This window comes from Pan paniscus, chromosome 10 (assembly GCF_029289425.2).
Source record: "Pan paniscus chromosome 10, NHGRI_mPanPan1-v2.0_pri, whole genome shotgun sequence".
In the NCBI taxonomy this organism is placed as follows: domain Eukaryota; kingdom Metazoa; phylum Chordata; class Mammalia; order Primates; family Hominidae; genus Pan; species Pan paniscus.
The window spans coordinates 36,375,416-36,400,146 of NC_073259.2; the positions used below are offsets into that span (position 1 = coordinate 36,375,416).

At 41.1% G+C, this 24,731-nt stretch overlaps 1 protein-coding gene across 2 annotated transcripts; it reads right to left on the reverse strand.

Annotated features, from left to right (window-relative positions):
- Positions 1-1,482: 1,482 nt before the first annotated feature.
- On the reverse strand, positions 1,483-23,748 carry ATP23 (ATP23 metallopeptidase and ATP synthase assembly factor homolog). 2 transcript variants are annotated; one of them, XM_008978464.3, is made up of 6 exons: positions 23,362-23,748; positions 19,576-19,621; positions 18,183-18,264; positions 13,359-13,496; positions 11,572-11,655; positions 1,483-8,579 (listed from the first exon to the last, which is right to left on the reverse strand). In XM_008978464.3, exons 1-6 carry the CDS (start codon positions 23,546-23,548, stop codon positions 8,376-8,378), a joined length of 741 nt encoding a protein of 246 aa, XP_008976712.1. In that variant the 5' UTR covers positions 23,549-23,748; the 3' UTR covers positions 1,483-8,375. The 2 variants fall into 2 exon arrangements, with proteins under 2 accessions (XP_008976712.1, XP_024787047.1); XM_024931279.4 differs by lacking the exon at positions 19,576-19,621 and having other exon boundaries at positions 23,362-23,414.
- Between the last annotated feature and the right edge of the window lie 983 nt (positions 23,749-24,731).

Consider the following 24,731-nt stretch of genomic DNA (forward strand, 5'->3'; position numbering starts at 1 on the left):
GAGAGAGATGGCTGGATCATGTGGTCTTTGAGCATCTTTAAGACAGTTATTTTAAAGTTTTTGTCTAGTAAATCTGCCAACAGGTCTTTTTCAGGGACAGTTTCTGTTTGTTTGCTTTTTTCCATAGAATGGGCCATAATTTCCTGTTTCTATCTCTTGTGATTTTTGTTGAAAACTGGACATTTTAATCTAATAATCTGGTAAGTCTAAAAGTCAGATACTCTCTCTCCAGGGTTTGCTGTTTTGTGTTTTTATTTTTGTTGTAAGCTATCCCTGTGCTGAGCATCAGTCTGAGGTATAAAATTAGGGTGTTTTCAGAGCTTGCACCTTCCCCTGCACATGTACTGTAACTTTCTAATTTCTCTTGTATATGAGGTTACTTTTGAATGTCATAGTCTTCAGTGTCTGGCTCCCAAAGGGGGGAAAAGAGAAAAATGAAGGGCACAGGAAAAACAAAAAGGCACCAGCCTTTTAAATAACCAGGAAGTCACTTCAGCCAGAGGGTAGGGGGAGCTTGCAACAATGGAGGGAGGTGAAACCACAATGTCCACCTCTGAACCTCTGTAATCAGAAGCAGCAATTAGCAATCAAAGCACAGATCTCCACTATTTGGAGGACAGAGTCTTTTTTTGTCCACCCTGGCTCCCACAACCTGCATGCAAGCTGCTCCAGGAACATGTGCACACCCACCTGCCACAAGGATAGGGGATGGGGGATGGGTAGCTGCTACTGTGCTAAGAACTAAAATTGACCAAAATGAACCACAATTTAATATCCAAGCTTTTCCCTGGACGTCGCAAGCTTTCAATAGACCCAAAGTTCCAAAACAGTTACATCAGAGAGGTTCTACTAGTATAATTTTTACCTAAGTGGGAAGACAGATTTCTGGTGCTTCCTTCTCCATTATCTTCCCAGAATCCTCAAATTTTGTTTTAAATGTTTGACAAGGCTTCAGGTATTACTTTATAATTTATATTTAATAAAATTTTAACTCAAGAGAATGAATCCTGCTAGCTTCAGTCTTTAAACCTCTAATCAGTCACATCTACACATAGGCATCATCACCTATCAATCTAGACATAGGCCAAATGATGTTTGCTAGCAGCGGGTTAAAGATGCAGCTGCTAAGAGCAGGTAGAAGATGCAGCTAATGCCTGTGTTAAGGGGTATAGATACAATGACCATGCTTTCTGGATCCAAAATTCAGATATGGTGCCTAAAAAAGATTTGAGAATGATTATATGAAAAATATTATAAATATATAAAAATTAAATTGGATTGTATTATGAATTTAATGCACTGCCTTTTTTCTGCTATGGTTTTAGTTTGCTTAATTTTTTTTCCATAAGTTATTGGGGTACGGGTGGTATTTGGTTACATGAGTAAGTTCTTTAGTGGTGATTTGTGAGATTTTGGTGCACCCATCTCCCGAACAGTATACACTGCACCATATTTTTAGTCTTTTATTCCTCGGCCCTCCTCCTCTTCTTCCCCACAAGTCCCCGAAGTCCACTGAATTATTCTTATGCCTTTGTGTCCTCATAGCTTAGCTCCCACATATCAGTGAGAACATATGATGTTTGGGTTTCCATTCCTGAGTTACTTCACTTAGAATAATAGTCTCCAGTCTCATCCAGGTCACTGCACATGCTGTTAATTCATTCCTTTTTATGGCTGAGTAGTATTCCATCATATATATATATAACAGTTTCTTTATCCACTCATTGATTGATGGGCATTTGGCTTGGTTCCACAATTTTGCAATTGTGAATTGTGCTCCTATAAACATGTGTGTGCAAGTGTCTTTTCTGAATAATGACTTCTTTTCCTCTGGGTAGATATCCAGTAGTGGGATTGCTGGATCAAATGGAAGTTCTACTTTTAGTTCTTTAAGAAATATCCACACTGTTTTCCATAGTGGCTGTATACTTTACATTCCCACCAGCAGTGTAGAAGTGTTCCCTGATCACCGCATCCACGCCAACATCTACTGTTATTTGACTTTTTTATTATGGCCATTCTTGCAGGAGTATGGTGGTACTGCATTGTGGTTTTGATTTGCATTTCCCTGATCATTAATGATGTTGAGCATTTTTTCATATGTTCGTTGGCAATTTGTATATCTTCTTTTGAGAATTTTCTATTCATGTCCTTAGCCCACTTTTTGATGGGATTGTTTTCTTCTTACTGATTTGTTTGTATTCATTGTAGATTCTGGATATTAGTCCTTTGTCAGATGTATAGACTGTGAATATTTTCTCCTACTCTGTAGGTTGTGTTTAGTCTGCTGACTGTTCCTTTTGCCATGCAAAAGCTCTTTAGTTTAATTAGGTCCCAGCTATTTATCTTTGTTTTTGTCATATTTGTTTTTGGGTTCTTGGTCATGAAATCCTTGCCTAAGCCAATGTCTAGAATTTTTCCAATGTTATCTTCTAGAATTTTAATAGTTTCAGGTCTTAGGTTTAAGTCCTTAATCCATCTTGAGTTGATTTTGGTATAAGGTGAGAGATGAGGATCCAGCTTCATTCTCCTACATGTGGCTATCCAATTCTGCCAGCACCATTTGTTGAAAAGGGTGTCCTTTCCCCACTTAATGTTGTTTGCTTTGTCAAAGATCAGTTGGCTGTAAGTATTTGGGTTTATTTCTAGGTTCTCTATTCTATTCTATTGGTCTATGTGCCTATTTATACCAGTACCAGTACCATGCTGTTTTGGTGACTATGGCCTTATAATATAGTTTGAAATCAGGTAGTGTGATGCCTCCAGATTTGTTCTTTTTGCTTAGTCTTGCTTTGGCTATGCGGGCTCTTTTTTGGTTCCATATGAATTTTAGAATTGCTTTTTCTAATTCTGTGAAGAATGATGGTGGTATTTTGATGGGGATTGCATTGAATTTGTAGATTGCTTTTGGCAGTACGGTCATGTTCACAATATTGATTCTACCCATTCGTGAGCATGGGATGTTTCCATTTGTTTGTATCATCTATGATTTCTTTCAGCAGTGTTTTGTAGTTTCCCTGTAGAGCTATTTTGACTCCTTGGTTAGATATATTCCTTTTTTTTTTTTTTTTTTTTTTTTTTTTTTGCAGCTATTGTAAAAGGGGCTGAGTTCTTTACTTCATTCTCTGCTTGGTTGCTGTTGGTATATAGAAGAGCTACTGATTTGTGTACATTAATCTTGTATCCAGAAACTTTGCTGAATTCTTTTATCAGTTCTAAGAGCTTTCTGGAGGAGTCTTTGGCGTTTTCAAGGTAAACAATCATATCACCAGCAAACAGTGACAGTTTGACTTTCCCTTTACCAATTTGGATGCCCTTTATTTCTTTCTCTTGTCTGATTGCTCTGGCTTGGACTTCCAGTACTATGTTGAAGAGGAGTGGTGAGAGTGGGCATCTTGTCTTGTTCCAGTTCTCAGAGGGAATGCTTTCAACTTTTCCCCACTCAGTATTATGTTGGCTGTGGGTCTATCATAGATGGCTTTTATTACAAGGGACATACCTGTCCCTTGTCTGCCCATTTTGCTGAGAGTTTTAATCATAAAGCAATGCTGGATTCTGTTGAATGCTTTTTCTGCATCTATTGAGATGATCACATGATTTTTGTTTTTAATTGTTTGTGTGGTGTATCACATTTATTGAATTGTGTATGTTAAACCATCCCTGCATCCTTGGTATGAAACCCACTTAATCATGGTGGATTATCTTTTTGATATGTTGTTGAATTCAGTTAGCTAGTATTTTGTTAATGATTTTAGCATCTATGTTCATCAAGGATATTGGTCTGTAGTTTTCTTTTATGGTTATGTCCTGCCCTGATTTTGGTATTAGGGTGATGCTGGCTTCATAGAATGAATAAGGAAGGGTTTCTTCTTTCTCTATCTTGTGGAATAGTGTCAAAAGGATTGGTATCAATTCTTCTTTGAATGTCTGGTAGAATTCTGCTGTGAATCCATCTGGTCCGGGACTTTTTTTGTTGGTAATTTTTTAATTACCATTTCAATCTCGCTGCTTGTTATTAGTCTGTTCAGGATATCTAATTCTTCCTGGTTTAAGCTAGGAGGATTGTGTTTTTCCAAGAATTTATCCATCTCTTCTAGGTTTTCCAGTTTATGTGCATAAAGGTGTTCATAGTAGCTTTGAATGATCCTTTGTATTTCAGTGGTGTCAGTTGTAATATCTCCTGTTTTGTTTATTAGTGAAATTATTTGGATTTTCTTTCTTATTTTCTCAGTTAATCTTGCTAATAGTCCATCAATTTTACTTATCTTATCAAAGAACCAGCTTTTTGTTTCATTTATCTTTTGTATTTTTGTTATTGTTGTTGCTGTTTCAATTTCCTTTAGTTCTGCTCTGATCTTGGTTACTTCTTTCTTCTACTGGGTTTGGGTTTGGTTTGTTCTTGTTTCTCTAGTTCCTTGAGGTGTGACCTTAGAATGTCAGTTTGTGCTCTTTTAGTCTTTTTGTTATCAGCATTTAGGGCTATGAACCTTCCTCCTAGCACCACCTTTGCTTTATCCCAGGGGTTTGGTAGGTTGTGTCATTATTATCATTCAGTTCAAAGAATTTTTTAATTTCCATCTTGATTTCATTCTTGACCCAATACTCATTCAGGAGCAAGTTATTTAATTTCCATGTATTTGCATGGTTTTGATGGTTCCTTTTGGAGTTGATTTCCAGTTTTATTCCACTGTGGTCAGAGAGAGTGCTTGATATAATTTTGATTTTCTTAAATTTATTGAGGCTCATTTTATGGCCTATACTAAGGTCTACCTTGGAGAAAGTTCCATGCACTGTTGAATAGAATGTGTATTCTGTGGTTGTTGCATGAAATGTTCTGTATATATCGGTTAAGTCCATTTGTTCCAAGTTATAGTTTAAATCCCTTGTTTCTTTGTTGACTTTCTGTCTTGATGACCTGTCTAATGCTGTCAGTGAAGTACTGAAGTCCCCCACTCTTGTTGTGTTGCTGTCTCTCATTTCTTAGGTCTATTAGTAATTGTTTTATAAATTTGGAAGCTCCAGTGTTAGGTGCATATATGTTTAGGACAGTAATATTTTCCTGTTGGACATGGCCTTTTACCATTGTGTAATGTCCCTCTTTGTCTCTTTTAACTGCTGTTGTTTTAAAGTTTGTTTTGTCTGATATAAGAATAGCCACCCCTGCTCACTTTTGGTGTCCATTTGCATCAAATGCTTTATTCCACCCCTTTACTTTAAGTTTATGCGAGTCCTTATGTGTTAGGTGAGTCTCCTGAAGGCAGCAAATAGTTGGTTGGTGAGTTTTTATCCATTCTGTGGTTCTATTTCTTTTAGGTGGAGCATTTAGGCCATTTACATTCAATGTTATAATTGAAATGTGAGGTATCATTGCATTCATCATGCTCTTTGTTGCCTCTGTATTTTGGTTTTTTACTTTTGCTTTTTAATGTGTATTTTTGTTTTACAGATCCTGTGTGATTTATGCTTTAAAGAGGTTCTGTTTTGATGTGTTGCATTTCCAGGATTTATTTCAAGATTTAGAGCTCCTTTTAGCAGTTCTTGTGGTGGTGGCTTGGCAGTGGTGAATTCTCCCAGCACTTATTTGTCTGAAAAAAGACTGTATCTTTCCTTCATATCTGATGCTTTGTTTCACTGGATACAAAATCCTTGGCGGATAATTGTTTTGTTTGAGGAGGCTGAAGATAGGGCCCCAATCCCTTCTGGCTTGTAGGGTTTCTGCTGAGAAATCTGTTGTTAATCTGATAGGTTTTCCTTTATAGGTTACCTGGTGCTTCTGTCTCACAGCTCCTAAGATTCTTTCCTTCATCTTAACTTTGGATAACCTAGTGACAATGTACCTAAACAATGATCTTTTTGTGATGAATTTCCCAGGTGTTCTTCGTGCTTCTTGTATTTGAATGTCTAGGTCTCTCGCAAGGCCAGAGAAGTTTTCCTTGATTATTTCCCCCATATATGTCTTCCAAGCTTTTAGAATTCTCTTCTTCCTCAGGAACACTGATTGTTCTTAGTTTTGGTCACTTAACATAATCCTAGACTTCTTGGAAGCTTTGTTCATATTTTCTTATTCTTTTTTCTTTGTCTTTGTTGGATTGGGTTAATTTGAAGACCTTGTCTTCAAGCTCTGAATTTCTTTCTTCTACTTGTTCAATTCTATTGCTGAGATTTTCCAGAGCATTTTGCATTTCTAAAAGTGTGTCCAAAGTTTCCTGAATTTTTTATTCTTTTTTCTTTAAGCTCTCCATTTCCTTGAATATTTCTCCCTTCACTTCTTGTATCATTTTTTGGATATCCTTGCACTGGGCTTTGCCTTTCTCTGGTGCCTCCCTGATTAGCTTAATAACTAACCTCCTGAATTCTTTTTCAGGTAAATCAGGGATTTCTTCTTGGTTTGAATCCATTGCTGGTGAACTAGTGTGATTTTTTTTGTGGGTGTTAAAGAGCTTTTGTTTTGTCATATTACCAGGGTTAGTTTTCTGGTTCCTTCTCATTTGGGTAGTCTCTGTCAAAGGGAAGGTCTAGGGCTGAAGGCCATTGTTCAGGTTCCTTTGTCCCACAGGGTGTTCCCTTGATGTAGTACCCTCCCCCTTTTCCTATGGATGTGGCTTCCTGTAAGCCAAACTGCTGTGATTGTTGTCTCTCTTCTGGGTCTAGCCACCCAGTGAGTCTACCCAGCTCCATGCTGGTACTGGGGGTTGCCTGCACAGAATCCTGTGATGTGAACCGTCTATGGGTCTCTCGGCTGCGGATACCAGCACCTGTTCCAGTGGAGGTGGCAGGTGGGTGCAATGGACTCCATGAGGGTTCTTAGCTTTGGTGGTTGAAGGCTCTATTTTTGTGCTGGCTGGCCTCCTGCCAGGAGGTGGCACTTTCCAGAGAGCATCAGTTGTGGTAGTACGGAGAAGAACTTGTGGTGAGTGGGGGCCCTAGAACTCCCAAGATTGTATGCCCTTTTTGTTCAGATACCAGGGTGGGTAGGGAAGGAACATCAGGTCGGGGCAGGGTTAGGCATGTCTGAGCTCAGACTCTCCTTGGGCAGGTCTTGCTGTGACTGTTGTGGGAGATGAGGGTGAGATTCCCAGGTCACTGGAGTTGTGTCCCTAGGAGGATTATGGCTGCCTCTGGGGAGTCATGCAGGTTGTCAGGGAAGTGGGGGAAAGCCAGCAGTCACAGGCCTCACCCAGCTCCCACACAAACCGAAGGGCCAGTCTCACTCCCACCATGCCCCCCACCACAGCCCCAAGTCTGCTTCCAGGTGGTGGGTGAGACAGGCTTGAAAACTTGCCCCAGGCTACCCACCTCCCAGCTGTGAAAGAAAAGAGCTTGGTTCTTCCCCTCTGTGGATTCTGCACATGGGATTTGCGCCCTCTCCCAAGTTCTGGCTGGGAGGCTTCTTGCCCCATTGAAATAGTTACAAAGTTCAGCTAGAGTTGTCCTTCTCCCTGTGGAGTTTTATCCGCTGCTCCTCTGGCTGCCCTTGCAATGGATCCCCGTGGTGACAGGCAGGAATGGGCTGCTTGGGGACCCAGCGAGCTCCCTGGGCCTTCCTGCTGCTTGCTCTACCCCTGTATTTCGCTCGGCTCTCTAAATTAACTCAGCTCCAGGTAAGGTTGGAAACTTCTCCCACAAACAGACCTTCAGTTTCTCCAGTGGGGGGGTGTGTGTGGGAGAGGAGGGTCTCCCTTTCCCACTTCTGCAGTTGGGCACTCACAGTATTTGGGGTGTCTCCTGGGCACTGTAGGAGCAGTCGCTTCCTTCAGAGGGTCTGTGGGTCCTCTCAGTATTGCTGGTTTGTTCTTGCAGTCAATCTGGAGCTAAAATTCGAGCACTGCCTTTATTAAAAAGAAAAAGATCTAACCAGGACTGTCCCCAGAAAATTAGGCCGTATGGGTCCCACATATATGATAAAAGAAGAATACGGGGAGGATAGCATTGACCACTGAATGAATTATTTCCAATTTTCATCATAACAACAGCTCAATAAGTATCCTACAATGACATCAGTACACATTTCTTTACATTTAATGTAAATACCAACAGTGGTCACCTATCAACATCATGGAAGAGCACACTTCACAGGTTTCATAATCAAATTTTAAAATAATCACATGTAATAAAAACAAATGACTAAAATACAAAAATATAATGTATTTATTTACTAAATGGTTAGCTATAAAGATACAATTTCTGCCTTGGAGTTTAAAGCAGTTTCATTTTTTGCCATAGTTACTTTTTCTGATAATATGCTAGAATCACAGTCTTCTCTGTTTTATCTGGATTGTAGGGATTGTTTACATTTTATATGTTTGTTCACTTGAGAACCAAATTTTTTTACTTCATGATGATGGAAGCTCTGTAATATAAAAATGTCATTGTGCTCATATATTTGAATAATACCGATCACGGTTTTCAAAGTCTCTATGAGCATATCTTGCATAAGTCTTGTTATGTGGGATCCTTCCAAAAGGTTCATGGTCATTGAAACAAGATTCAAAAACTTCATCAACAGCCTTTTTAGCTACTTCTTTGCTGATATTCCTAACAGCCAGGATAGAAAGAGTGGCTCTGTCTCGCACACAAGTCTAAAAAGAAGGAAAAGTATGAGGCTCTAATTTTATATAAACATTTAATCACGAAATAATACATTTTATCTAATGTCTGTATTAATTAAAATTAATTTCCTCATATTATTTTACTAATTTCTGTCATTCCAAAGAAGAAAACAAAATGAACAAAGATCCATAACACTTAAGGAGTATTTTTAGCTCAACCTAAAATTATTTAGGCATAAGTAAGACCTTCTCCATTTTCTCATCTTTCCCACTGATATAAGCAGATGTCATTCTCAGAAATTCTTGGCAGTGTCTGCCAAACAATATCTCCCAATTTGCAAACTCGCCAAAAAAAAAAAAGTCTATAAAGTCCTGATTGACTTTTTGATAAAATTTAATTAAATTTAAAATATACTTCACTTCTGTACCTCTCTTTCTTTTCAGTTGACCAATGCTAGATAACTTTTCCTTTGAGAAGGGTAAGTCCTCTCTGGAGGCAACAGGAAACCATACACATATCCACCCGAACTTGGAAAGTACCTTAATTTTTTAGGGGGGGTGGAAATTAAACAACTTTTTTTTCCTGATTGTTCTTTACACAGATATTAAAGTTCTAAGATAATAATTTACCTAACATTTCATAGTAATAGGCTAGAATTTCTCAATACTCTAATTTAAATATTTAAGAAATATAAGGCCCTGCCATTCCAATTCTTGGAGAGCTTTTAATCCATTTATTTCTCCCCAGGACCAATCTAAAACTCAAAAGAATGGCATTTGACCTTTTCCTAAAAATAATCAAACACTGGTTTGGATGGCTGTGCATCCTGACAGCCATCCGTTTTCTCTGCATGTTCCCAGTTTTTCATTGGCCTGGTCAGTGTGCTCAAGCTGGAGATACTCACTAACATTGGAATATAGTGTTTCTCAACCTGAATTTTACTAAACGCTGATTTTAAAAAATAAACCCCAGGCATAAAGGAACAAGAAAAGGAAGAACCATGTGAAGCCAAAACAACAGTTGCTAAAAAGAGAGGAAATTTCTCCCCTCCAGGGAAAAAAGGTACAAAAATTTGTCTCCTGAAGCCACAGGGTTGGGAGACACAAGTGTAGACCACAGATTTACTTCTTTTCAGACATAATAAATTTCTGTTAAAATAAAGATATGACTATGCAATTTTACAATCAGTAATTGTACTTGCTGTTTCTATTTCCTGGGTACATGCTGTACAAAAGCAGGGACTCCATTCTCTAAGACTCTTCTCCCTCAGCCAGATTCCTACTACCTCCACTTATTTTCTGTCCTATTGCTGTTTCTATTTGTTTTCTGCTGCTGCTACCCAATGGTAAAAAGAGGAAAACTTCCTCTTTCAAAGATTGTGTGCATCACAAACCTATCACAAAGATAGAAGGTGAATTAAAAAAAAAAACATGCTCTATTTCTTTAGTATATCAACTGATTTTTTTTAATTGGAAAATAATATAAAATTAGCATATTTTTCTAAAAACAGAGTATATGCAATAGTTTTTTTTTTTTTAAGGAATTTTTCAAACTCTATTGACAAGAGCAGATACCCATGAGCTATGCCAGCACATGCTTTAACCACATTATTCTCTTCTCTAGGGGCGTGCTGATGTGTACCCTGCTTCCACCCTCTCCACTGACAGCAAGAACACACAGAATTCACCAGAGAAGCAGGGACCCAAGGGCACAGAAAACATGCAGCACAAGACAAGTCACTGGCATATCACTAAGCTGACCTGGCAGAGGCTGAACACCTCACTGTCTAGAGTAATCACCCTTTCCAGGCAGAAGGCTTTTCTTCTCCCTCCCATTGGCTAAGTTCACATTTCTGAGTAGCTCACTGTGACTTTCCACCTCCCACTCCAGAGTTGAGTTACTCTCTTCTCCAGAAAACCAAGGGCCTTCCTGTTGTCCTAAGCCTATCTTTTTTCATCTAGTTGGAACTGATATCGTGATGCTCATATACTTCACAAACTGACTCAGCAGGCTCTTCCTGTAGAAAATGACTGACCAGCCTTTCTCCTAAATGTGGACACAGGCCCAGGCAGAACTGCTCACATTCATTATCAATCCATGAGTCCTATACTTCCTTTCCCCACGTCCACCTAATACAGATCTCAAAGCCTTTCTAGCAGGATAATCTTGCCTTATAGCTCTCTTTTGTTTTTTGTTTTTGTTTTGTTTACACAAATCCCTCTCAGCTAAGCTCATCATACTCAAGTCTGTGCTAAGCCAAAGGTTTTCTATCACATTAGATAGCCTTTACAGGTACACTGACACATAGCCATAACTTGTGCAGCAACACACTCTCTGTTCTGAAAGGGATTACATCTTTTGTCTCCAGAATGCTATGGTAGATTCAAAATAGAAGTCAAGAATTGTTAGAATAACAGTAAGACATGCTGTGATTTCACTTCCATTCCTTATCCACCCCCATCGAAAAGTATCCCAGATGCAAGATCTTAGTTCCTTTTTTCTTTTTTTTTTTTTTTGAGATGGAGTCTCACTCTGTGGCCCAGACTGGAGTGCAGTGGCATGATCTCGGCTCACTGCAACCTCCATCTCCCAGATTCAAGTGATTCTCCTGCCTCAGCCTCCATAGTAGTTGGGACTACAGGTGTGCTCCACTACGCCCAGCTAATTTTTTTGTATTTTTAGTAGACACGGGGTTTCACCATGTTGGCCACGCTGGTCTCGATCTCCTGACCTCGTGATCCGCCCGCCTCGGCCTCCCAAACTGCTGGGAGGCATAAGCCACTGCGCCAGGCCTCTTTTCATTATTAGACTATCTCACACACTCATTGAGTCACATAGCTTGCCCATAATTACAAAGTAGAACTAAATTCCATCTACTTTGTTTAAATGGTACATACTTTGTATTCTTTTCACATACGAAGTTCTTTCAAATTTCAAATACTGAATGTACTTTTCATTTCTTTATTCATTATTTCCACTCGTAACACTCTGGAGGGGAGGTGATTTCATGTTAGTTTTTACCTGGTGGTGTTGTTTTAATCCAAAATGTAACCTGAATATTTCATTGACAAGTGAGCAGTCTCCACTAAGGTTAGCAGCTCGAACCTATCACACAGAAGACAAATAAAAAGAAATAAATGCTCATGCTCTATATATCTTTATGATATCAACCAATTTTTAAAAATTAGAAAAGAATATAAAATTAGCATCTTTGTCTGAGAAAAGAGTATTTGTAACACTTCTTCTTAAAGGACTTTTTAAACTCTATTGACAACGAGAGCAAATATCTATGAGCTATGCTAGACAATGCCAAATACACTGGAGAGATGGGAAAAGTTCAATCACCTATCAAAGGAAATTTTCTAAACTTTATGCGTAGCTTTACTGACAGAACTAATTTCTTTTGGAACCAAAAGTCAGAGAGCTACACCTCAGAGTTAAACTACACACTCTACGAGATACAAATACTTGTAGAAATTGCCAAAAGTACTTCAAGAAAGCATTCTTGAAATAAACTGAGTTTCAATGTGAGCTTAAAACTGAATGCATTAATATCTGAGACACTTTGAGAATATGCCCCTCCCAACCCTTGCCCGAATCTCTCTTGGAGCTTCCCTCAAACCTGTATAAGTTCATGACCTTCCTCTAGGGACTTGATTGTCCTATGAAAAATGAAGCAATACAAAACACAAAGAATCAAGAACATTCCAAACTGGTCACGCTATGAGCATGACAGCCTGAAATTAGGACATATTTTCACATTTACTATACTTCAATGAATGAAAAAGTCTTAGAACTACCCACATAGATTCTACAGGCAGCTTGACCACATTTTTGCTAATTCATTGCTAACAGAATGGCCCACTTCTTGTTCCTTCTTCAATATTATGGCCTCATTCCTCTGAGGAGCTCAAAGTACTTAACACACTTTAACTAGCTAAAAGGCATTAATTCTCACAGTACCCAAGAAAGAGACCTATTTAAAAACTCAGATTTCAGTCTATTCTCCAAATAATTGGAATTATAATTAGATGCAGGGGGCTACATATTAATTTCAAGAGAAAGGGAAATAATCTAAGTTATATAGTATAGGCTTGAGATTTAGATTATTTTAATTAACTCTTCAATTAATGACATCCAAGTATATGCATATGCAGAATACGCTCTCTCTAGGAGCATATTCCAAGAGCAATCCAACGTGCTTAGTAATAAATATCTTTTTATGTTGTATTTTTGAAAAGAGCATGTTTTACTCTAGGGCAAGCAAGGAGCTCTATGGAAGGCAGCTGGGCAAGCTAGTTAAAAACACTAGTTGTAATCCTGCCTCTGCCACTTACTAACTTTGGAATCTAAACAACTGTCTCACTTTCCACATACGTAAAACAGGGACAATAATAGTATAATATCTATCTCAGTAGGTTATTGTGAAGATTAAATAAGAATCTGTGCAAACAGAACAGTGTTTGGAACACAGCCCTCAGTAAATTTTAATTTTTTTTTATTTTTATTTTTATTATTAATGTCTCCTATGGAATACATTATAAAATATATTCCATAGGAAAAAATAGCTTATTAAAGTCAGTCATCACTATTACTAGGACTTACAGGATATAGTTAAGAGAATTCTAAAAATACACTTTAAATTTCTCTAACTGTATATCAAAAATGGTATTCAATGTTAGTTAAAAACCGAAATCCAAACTAAGGTAGAACTATGACAGTAAGAAAAGGAATACATTTAAATAAATTACACTTGAATAAAATATTCAAGCATAGAGTATTCTGGAGAAAAATACAATAAAACTCACCTCTGAGCACGCCAAATGTCTGATGTTGGTGAACCAGTCAACATGGGCACGACAATGATCAAATGCATGAATGAGCTCGTGTGTGACCACTCTGTTCATATGGGCCTGATTATGGATATTATTCTGGCACAAAACTATCTAGGAGACACCAAAATAAAAGAAGTTCAGTGATTTCTAAAATCTCCTTCCATAGACTCGATCTTCTCTCCCACATGACCTCACTTCTCCCCCACAAGCTCAACTGCCTGGAATATCTCTACCCACTCTTCTCCATTGGCCGCACATCTACCCATGGGACAAGTCCTAGTCCTAAGTGTACATGCTCCAATTGCCTCGCCCAGTGACTAACTTCTCCCTTCTCCTCTCTCTGGACTACAGCAGTACTTAGATTAAGGACACGTATTCACACACCATCCTTACTGGGCTGATCGTACTAGTCTGTCTCGGACTCCACAGCATTATGGTTAAGAGAGTGGGCTTTGGAATGAAGCACACAGATTCAAATTCCAGATCCACCCCTTACTAACTCAGTGACCTTAGGCAAGTTTCTTAATCTCTCTGTACCTCAGTTCCCTCAACTATAAAAAGGAGATAATTAGGGTAGCTACCTCATAGAACTGTGAGAATTAAATGAGAATATATGTAAAATACTTCTTATCAAGTTTCTGAATGAGCATTGAATGAACAAGGAATGACCACCACTGTCCTCATTTTACTAGAATGAGGGCAAATGCCAGGGAAAACTCATCAGAAAGACCTTCAGAAAGAAGTGCAAAACGCAACAGCACACTGAGCAGGACCCCATAAGAATAAGAAAGACACGAGGGATCCTAATAGTAATAGCTGCCATTGATTGTGTACTACTGCCAGACACTGGGATATGTGCCAGATATTTATATACATTCATTCAACATCCATTGATTCAACTAATACTTATTGAGACCTAATAATAGATTATAATCTACTGATGGAGATAGAAACTAACCAAATATTTACCAAAATGTTTACATACATGCAATGACAGTTGTCATGAAGAAAAACCCAGGTTGTCATGAGCATATACAATGAGGTTGGGTGCAGTGGCTCATGCCTGTAATCCCAGTACTTTGAGAGGCTGAGGCAGGCAGATTGCTTGAGCCCAGGAGTTCGGGACCAGCCTGGGCAACAGAGGAAAACCCCATCTCTATAAAAAAATAAAATAAAAATTAGCCAGGCATGGTGGCACATGCCTATAGTCCCAGCTACTTGGAAGGCTGAGGTAGGAGGATCACTTGAGCCCAGGAGGTTGGTGCTGCAGTGAGCCAGGAACACGCCACTGAACTCCAGCCTGGGCAAGAAAGGGAGACCCTGTGTCAAAAAAAAAAGAAAAAGAAAAAGAAAGAATGCCTGACCTACTCTGGAGGTGGGGGAAGGTTTCTCTGTGGAAGGAATGGTTAAACTGGTATCTAATGGAGGAATAGAAGTGAAATTTGAGGTGCGGAGGGGAAGGGAGTATTCTAGCCAGAGAGAAAAACCTATGCAAAGCGTAGAGGGAGGGTTGACGGAAGAAAATGCTTGAGAAGCTGAAAGGAGAGCCCTAGAGTTGAAGCACAGCGGTGGGGGTGGTAGGCAACAGATACGGCTGGTGAGGTCGGGGGGCCAAATCCCTGAAGACCTTGTCTTTACCCTAAGAGCAATGGGAAGCTCTCAGGAGAAAGGGAATGTTGAAACAGAAGACTGCTTTTGTTTTATTTTGCTTTTATCCTTTTAACTATGGTTGGAAGAATAGGCAGGAGATGGCCAAAACTGGATGCAGAGAAGTTAGCTGAAGGCTAATATTCTAGGCAAGAGAGAACAGCACTTCAGCTAGAATGGTGGAAGCCGAAAGAGTTATTTAGGAGGTAAATTAGACAAAATATGTTGATAGAATATGGGGAAGGAATCAGGGGTACCAAAGATGATCCATAAATTTCTGGCTTGGCTAATAGGATCGATGGTAGCACCATCCACTGAGATATGCAAAACTAAAAGACTGGGTTGGGTGGGGATGGGGGATGGTAAAAATCATGAATTTGGACTTACACATTTCAAGTCTGAAGTGTCCTTAAGACACTTAAGTAGGTGGGGAGCAGTGGCTCTCACTTGTAATCCCAGCACTTTGGGAGGCTGAGGTGGAAGGATCATTTGAGGCCAGGAGTTTAAGACCAGCCTGGGCAACATAGTGAGACCTCATCTCTACAAAAAATTTTAAAAGTTAGCCGGGTCCAGTGATGCACTCCTGTAGTCCCAACTACTCAGGAGGCTGAGATGGGAGGATCGCTTGAGCCCAGGAGTTCAAGGCTGTAGTGAGCCATGATTGCGCCACTGTACTCCAGCCTAGGCGACAGAGCAAGGCCCTGTCCCAAAAAAATTTTTTTTCATTAAAAATAAAAATAAATAAATAAATAAAAAGATGCTCAAGTAGAGGTGTTAAACGGGCACTTGGATTTATGGAATGTGGAGTTCTTGAAAGTGAGCTTTGACCCCAGAAAATTGATGAGACCTCCTTGGCAGAGTACAGAGTAAGCAAAGAAGGGGCTCTATGACCAAGGATTGAGGGACTTTGACATTTAAATGCTAGTAGAGGAAGGTAAGCTAGCAAAGGAGCAACCAGAAGAGTGCTGTATACTAGAAACCAAAGAAAGTGTTTGGCATTAACACCTGAAGTCAAGTGTATACAAACTATATGACCCAGTAATTCTGCTCTTGAGCATATACCTTAGAGAAACTCTTGCACATGTGCACCAGTAGCAAAGGTCAAGAATATTCATAGCAGCATTGTTCATAATAACAAAGTTGGAAACAATCAATATTAGAGTAAACTGTAGTATAAACACACAACGGAATAAATACTATATAACAGGGAAACTAAATAAACCAGAGAGGTACACACAACAACAAGAAAGAATCTCACAAATGCTGAAGGTGGAAAGTAATTGGAGACTATATACTGTACAATTTCATAATACTACAAAATGCTACATAAAACTCAAAGTATAACATGTATAAAGCTCAAAAGCAGGCAACTAAATAACACACTGTTGGATTGTATATGTAGATGGTAAAGCCATTCAGAAAAGCAGGGAATGGTTACCACAAAAGTCAGGATAAGGAAGGGAAAAGGACCTGATTCAAGAGGACCACAAAGGCTTCTGAAGTCCTAGTAATGTTCTTTTTCTCTAGTCTGGGTGGTGGTTACATAGGTGTGCACTTTATTATTAGTGAAAGTGTACATACAGATGTTTTACTCTTCTGTATGAATGAGATACTTCATAATAAAAATTTTCATTTAAAAAAATAGGCCAGGCACAGTGGCTCACGCCTGTAATCCTAGCAGTTTGGGAGGCCAAGATGGGTGGATCACCTGAGGTCAGGGGTTCGAGACCAGCCTGGCCAATATGGTGAAACCCTGACTCTACTAAAAATACAAAAATTAGCTGGGCATGGTGGCACATGCCTGCAATCCCAGCTACTCAGGAGGCTGAGGCAGGAGAATCACTTGAACCCAGGAGGCAGAGGTTGCAGTGAGCCCATATTGCACCACTGCATTCCAGCCTGGGTGACAGAGTAAGACTCTGTCTCAAAAACAATAATAATTTAAAAAATAATAATAAAATAAAAGGAGAGGGTGCCCAACTGTGTTCAACACTGCTGAGAATTAGGATGAAAGTTCAAGATGTGCACTCTATTTAACCCTGGGGGGACCAAGAAGGGAGTGAACTTATCCAGAGCCATTTTGAGAGCTATAGGTATTGTGATTACCAGTTTACAAATGAGGAAACTGAGAAGAAGAAAAATAACTTGCCCAAGCCCCACAGATAATAAGCAAGGAAACTAGGATTTGAACTCAAGTCTGACTCCAAAATCTAGACTTCTCATCCTTGTTCTATATTGCCACTTCACATGATTACTGTAAAAATGCTATAAATAACCTAAATACGTATAAAATTCTCCAGCAGGAAACAGTTAAGTGTAGTTAAGTATGAATTATACATTCAAGTGGGAAACAGTTACTTATAACACCATCATTTACCCTGATCACATGACATTATCTACCACCTCCAAGACTCTGTCGAAACTCTCTGATGACTTAAAACTAATAATAAAATTTATTGAATGCTTACTATGGGCCAGGCACTAAGATAAGCAACTCTATAAGAGATATCTCATTTAATTCTCATAATCATTCCGTAAAATAGATATAATCGTTGCCCAAATTGTACAGATTAGAAAACTCCCCTAATACAAAATTTTCACAGGCAGTATCACTTCTCACCACATAAAGGTAAAAACCCTTTAATTTAGCATTCAAAACCTCCCACCATAGGGCTTACATTTCTTTCCAATCCTATTTTCCCTCATTCCCCACATGTTCCTGCCCTCCAGATAAACTAGACAATATGCCATTCCCTACACATGCCATGCAGTTTCGTAGCATGCACTTTTGCTCATGCTGCCCCTGCTCTGTCCCTGCTCTGCCCCTAAGGAGGCTTTATATCCTCTAGTCAAATCTGTTGGCATCTTTCAATCAATCACATCACTGTTCCATTGTGGTAACCAAGCCCACCTAAAATGGTTTAGCTTGCCTCATTTTATAATTATCTGTGTTCATGTCTTATCTTTCCTGTAAGGCTGTAAACTCCTTAAGAGATTTTAAGAGTAAACTCCTTAGAGTAAGGATAACTAATTCACTTTTTTAGTCCTACATAAAGTCTACCAAACAGAATGCCGAGCATGTGGAAGATGCTCAAAAAATATAAAGAGAGAGGATTAAAGGGAAGGAAACAATTTGGCAATAATGCCTACCTGAGATGTTGAAGCATCAAAACCTCCACTGACATTTCCATTACAGTCTTCGCAAGAAAAGTGTCTATCTTTGTTAACAGCACTAAAAGGCAAGAAAAGGAGACAATGTCCAGAAACAGTGTGTATGTGGCAAATAGCCCTGGGCCAGGGCTCAGGAGACCCTCCACCATATAGTAAATCCCCTCTACTACTAACACATAGGAAACCTTGGGAAAGAAACAACATCTTCAGGACTGTTATCTCACCTGTAAAATAAGGAGGTTGTACGCAAAATCCATTCTAGTTCAAATTCTATAGATATGATTCCATAAAACATTTGTCCACCAGGCGCGGTGGCTCACGCCTGTAATCCCAGCACTTTGGGAGGCTGAGGCAGGTGGATCACCTGAGGTCGGGAGTTCAAGACCAGCCTGACCAACATGGAGAACCCCCATCTCTACTAAAAATACAAAATTAGCCAGGGTGGTGGTGGGCGCCTATAATCCCAGCTACTCAGGAGGCTGAGGCAGGAAAATCTCTTGAACCCGGGAGGCGGAGGTTGCGGTGAGCCAAGATCGTGCCACTGCATTCCAGCCTGGGCAAAAAAAAAGAGCAAAACTCCGTCTCAAAAAAAAAAAAATTTGTTCAACTGATTATGGCCATATTGCAAGTATGCTGGAGTTCCTGCCCTTGGGCCAGAATGTTAAGAAGTGGATGTCAGACGTCACTTCCTTTAAACCCCTCAAAGTTATACAACATCTGCAAGGTTCCTACATAACAAGCTGAGATTTCTTTTCCATTAAAAACAGTGCTCAGGCTGGTGTAGCAGAAAGGCCAGGCTTGGTAATTACTTACAAGAAAATTTTGAGTACTGTCTTTATTCATCACCCAAGGTGAATGGTAAGAACTAGAAAATGAGCTGGGCTGGTGCAGTGGCTCACACCTGTAATCCCAGCACTTTGGGAGGCCGAGGTGGGTGGATCACTTGAGGACAGGAGTTCGAGACCAGTCTGGTCAACATGGTAAGACCCCATTTCTACTAAAAATACAAAAATTAGCCGGGCATGGTGACGTGCGCCTGTAAACCCAGCTACTTGGGAGACTGAGGGAGAAGAATTGCTTGAACCTGGGAGACGGAGGTTGCACTGAGCCGAGACAGCGCCAACGCACTCCCGCCTGGACAACAAGAGCGAGACTCTATCCCCCCCCCAAAAAAAAAAACATGAGTTAGGGCAGAAAATGTCCAAAGAGAACAAGGCCTGCCTGAAGACAATGCAGCCAATTACCTCTATTTACCCTATGGAAAAGACTTTGTGACCTCAGAGAAATCTTAAGCAGTTCTCTTAAGAAGAGAACTTGGTTTTTGTTTTCAGCAGCCAGACCTCAGAGCAGCACTTCAAAAAGAGTTACTTACCAACCTGAGTGTTTCATAGCATCAAGCAGAAGTTTGACATATGGATCTAAAAAAGATATTGATTTAATTAAGTAATTGGAAAAGTAGCACCAATTAAACTACCCAAATAGCAGTGTAAGATATTATCAAAAAGTAACTCACAGGCCAGATGCAGTGGCTCATGCCTGTAATCCCAGCACTTTAGGAGGTTGAGGCGGGTGGATCATTTGAGGCCAGGAGTTCAAGCCCAGCCTGACCAACATAGCAAACCCCGTCTCTACTAAAAATACAAAAATTAGCTGGGCATGGTGGCACACGCCTGTAGTCCCAGCTACTTGGGAAGCTGAGGCATGAGAATCACTTGAACCCAGGAGACAGACATTACAGTGAGCTGAGATCACACCACTGCACTCCAGCCTGGACGATAGAGTGACTCTGTCTCAAAAAAAAGTAATGTTATCTTAAAATTGGTAAAAATTGACATGAGAGGCCAAGCTTAAATCAACATCAAAGCAAGTTTGTACTGAAATAAAACACTAATACAAATACGAAGATGGTACTACTAAGCATCTTAGACAATATCAACTATGCTTTTAAAGTTCATTTTTAGTTAAATGATCAAACACGTTGTATTACGGTATATACCAAAAGACTGAGGGAATCTAGGGCCACATTCTTAGAAGTGAACAACAGCACAGTACCTAGATTTGAGGAAGCCAGTAGCCACACTGTTCTGTCCTGATCAGATCATACCGGCAATACCATGTCCCATGCTGAGTACTACCACCTTCTAAATGGGACCTGCCACTGAAACTCTTCCACAGGGGATGGTGACTAGGGTACTACAGACTATTTCCAGTAAGAAGCAAGAAAGGATTTGGGGGGTTGGAAAGGAGACAGAAGACTTAACTAGGACCACAGTACTTTCAAGTATTGAAGGGGTGCCATGTGGGACTAGATTCAGTTAATATTTCTTCAAAGGGCAGAACAAGGACCAAAGTATGGAAGTTACATGTGGCAGATTTCAGCTCAGTATGAGAAAGGATTTTTCTCCAACAATTAAAGCTGGTGAAACAATAGACAGTAGATTGAAAGAGCCTCAAGGAACAGGTAACTGTATTCCAGGAGAGGTCTGTAGAGTATCTGGCCAGCAATAGCACAGAGGTTTCCCTGTAAGGGGACGGGGAGGCCTAGACGATTCCTGAGGGCCCTTCCACATCTAAGACTCTATGGGCCCGTGACTACTACAGGAAAGTACAAGGAGCCCAAATGCCTCTGATATTAACTTTTCACATAGGCATCTTGTCTGAGAATATAAATGCACAGCCAATTATATGATGTAACCCAAAAAAAGTGAAAAAGAAACTAAGGTTTAAAAAAAATGTTGAAGGCAAAAATAGGTGAGAAAAAGAAATGTGAGATGAGAAAGTCAGGTATAGGTTACTGCTTTACCAACCTGCCCCTTGCAAGAGTGTTCACAGTAGAATAATTATTGTTAACAATAAGTATTATTAATTGAGTGAATACCAGGTAGCAGGCACCATATTAAGCACATTATTATTCATGCAACTAGGAGAATTTTACAAAATTAAAAGTTTCAAAAGTCTGTAGTCCTTGTACTTAAAAAAAAAAAAAAAAACCATGGTTTAGTACTTCAAAAAGGACCTGCAGCAATATTTAGAATAAAATTGCTTTGGTGAAAAAAAAAAAAAGAGTCTCCCATGAGGCCTGGTTTCCACCACCACGCCCCACCCAGGGATAGCATTTTAAAGCTGCAAGTTGACACTTTAATACCACCAACAGGCCCTCCCAGCCACCCTGCCCTTGGAAGATCAAGGTCCATTGATTCCTACTGGGGTTCATGTTCAGCACCCCACCTTCCTCACATCCTATCTATTTCCACTCTTCCTCCACTGTGTGGCCCTTCCACTGTAAAAACAGCTACCATTTATTCAGCTCAGCTCCTGATATGCTGGTACTTTACATTCATAAAATCAATACTTTTTTTTTTTTTAGACAGGGTCTCGCTCTGTTGCCCAGGCTGGAGTGCAGTGATGCAATAACAGCTCACTGCAGCCTCAGCCTCCTGGGTTCAAGCAAATCTCCTGCCTCAGCCTCCTAAATAGTTGGGACTGCAGGCATGAGCCACCACATCCAGCTAATTTTTTTTATTTTTTGTAGAGACAGGGTCTCCCTATATTACCCAGGCTGGTCTTAAACATCTGAGCTCAAGCAATCCCCCTGCCTTGGCTCCCCAAAGTGCTGAGATTACAGGCATGAGCCACCATACCCAGCCCCATAAAATCTATTCTTCACAACAACCCTAAAAAAGGTATTTTCCCCTTCTCTTTTTTTACAATAAGGATAGTGAGGATCAGAGAAGTTAAGTCACCTTCCACACCTGAGGAAAGGGATCCGCATTTGAACCCACATCTAACTCTGCAACCCGTACTCTTTCCACTCTATTCCACTTTGAAGCACCTTCAAGGCAGGGTGCTAACTCATCTTTCTACTTCCCCCACCAGAACCTGGGAGGCACTCAATACATATTTGTACAGTAAATACAATATCATCATTCTCTCCCCTTTTACCCTCAACTCCCCTTCCTCCTCCTACCTCCCTGAGTCTCTACAAGCAGGTAATCCCAAGAAGGTTGGAAAATCTTTCGGTGGTTGACTTTTGAACTGTGACTGACTAGCTATGAAATAGTAACCTTGCTTTGGGACAAGTATGTTTAAGACTAATTTTCTAAATGTATCTGAAAGTAAACTTAAGAAGTCTATGTCAATGTAAAGGAATTAAGAAATCTTCTCTACTGCAATGTCTCTGGGACGGGAGAGAAATTTGTCAATGGGCAGTTGTGTCCCTGTTTAACCCACAGCAGTTCTTAACCTTTGTGGGGTCGTTGGCCTCTTTGAGAATATGATGAAGCTATTAATTCTCTCCCCCGACCAAAAAAAAATACACTTAGGGCCGGGCGCAGTGACTCACGCCTGTAATCCCAGCACTTTGGGAGGCCGAGGCGGGCAGATCACGAGGTCAGGAGATCAAGACCATCCTGGCTAACACGGTGAAAACCCGTCTCTACTAAAAATACAAAAAATTAGCAGGGTGTGGTGGCGAGCGCCTGTAGTCCCAGCTACTCGGGAGGCTGAGGCAGGAGAACGGCGTGAACCCAGTAGGCGGAGCTTGCAGTGAGCAAAGATCGCGCCACTGCACCCCAGCCTGGGCGACAGAGCGAGACTCCGTCTCAAAAAAAAAAAAAAAAATGCACTTAGGGGCACACACACACACATACACACGATTTCACAGACCATTTCAGGGATTTCTACGCTCTGAAGCCCATTCATGCATGAACCGCTTCCAAGGAACGGTAGGTTTGCAAAACTGCTTTTATATTTTTACAGCCTTTGTATGCCTTAATTAACATTTTTACATTTTTACAGCCTTTGTGTGCCTTAATTAACCTGGCTGGCACTTTAAAACTTGGCCTCACCCTTACCCTGAAGTCACAGTGTGGCTGCATAACTTATGTAAGAAATCGGAGGATCTGTCACAACAGTGAGTGACAGAAAAGGGCAGACAAATTCATTCCACAAGCCAAAAACAGCGACGAAAAGGGTCTCAGCGCCACCTCTAGTGGGGAAACTGAGCCTCAGGCTCCCAACCCAGCCCCCATGATGCCTAGTCTGTCTAGACTCTGTGCTGAACCTGAAGCCCCTGGCCAGGTGTTGCCCAGGCCCTTCCTCGCCCACCCGGTCTCAGACCCATTCTGCCGAACCCCAGCCTCCAGGTCATGGCTCCTACTTGTCTCCAGCGTCTTCAGGAGCCTAAGCTGGCACTTCTGGTTGCTGGTGAAGAAGCTGGAGAAGAACCCTTGCTGGAGATTCCCCTGGGCCAGACGCTCGGGGAAGACCTGGCAAGAGACGTGTTGCTGCTGCAGCTGCTCCCTTGCCGCGGGGCCCCGCCCGCGCTCGTCCGGAGCTCCCGCCATGCCTCCCGCAGACCTCGCCGCTGCTTCCTCCTGGTTCAGGCGGCCAGAGCGAGACTGGGAAAGGTAACCTCCCTCCCGCCAACGCGACCGCCCAGGCCCTCCCTCCGTAGGGAAGAAGGGCAGCCTGGCTGGGCTGAAGACGTTAGGCGGGAGGGGGCTTTGAACCTGACGGGGAGCGCGGGAGGCGGGGCGAGAGGAGAGGGGCGGGGCGAGGGATGAGGGGCGGGGCGAGGGCATGGGGCGGGGCGCGGGGCCCGATGCTGTTGGGCGTAGCTGGGTCTTGCGACTTCCCTCAAAGGCAACAACCCGGCTGCCGCGGACTTCGCTGCTGCCCTCCCAGTGTGGGTGACATGTCTTTATAAGCGTTGTTCTGCAGCTTCCTGCTGCCTGCTGAGCTCTAAGGGTGTCCCGCCTCCTCGCAGACACTCCTTCCTCACCTCGGGGCGAATATTGGCCACTAACTGCTCTTGTGCCGCCGAAGGTCTCGGCCATCCTCCCACTCCCTGCCTTCTTCCGGGGCAAGCCAGTTGTCATTTCTGGCCCGCCACTTTCCCGACCCCTGCCATCCCTCAGATCCACTCTGCCCAAAGATGCCTCTGGCCATATTGAAAGCAGTGTTTTTCAGAAACGTTTTAAAACTATAAAGAATGACTAGTCACATAAAAATCCTCAAAATGTAGGAACCAACTACATTTTTTCTTCCCATCTGTACCCATTCGCTTACCCTACTCTTCTGCCCCACCCCCCACCAATAACTCCCTGATAACAAAGCGCACCCTGTTTACTTCTACCTCTCAGCCTTAACTCATACTGTCATTTCCATCTTTAAGCTCCTTGCCTCAGCCCCTATGATTGGGGCCCAGGTCAAATCTGCCTACTCCACAGGGCATTCCCAGATACCTTAATCAAAATTAATGTCTCCTGATCTCCCAATGTACAAAGCACTTTGTACCTGTTAATCATTTTCATCGTAGCCTGCCAGGTTTTATCCAATTTGTGTGTTTCTCTTTTCCTACTAAATTATTCCACTCAGCTCACACATTTATTCAGCACCTACTATGATGGGCCAGGCAAGGTGTAAGAGACTGAAGAAACACATGACTAAGAAAATTGCTAAAGATGAAGAGCAGCATGTGGTTTATGTAAGAAACATATCTGAAAAATATAGGCTCACCAGGCCTTT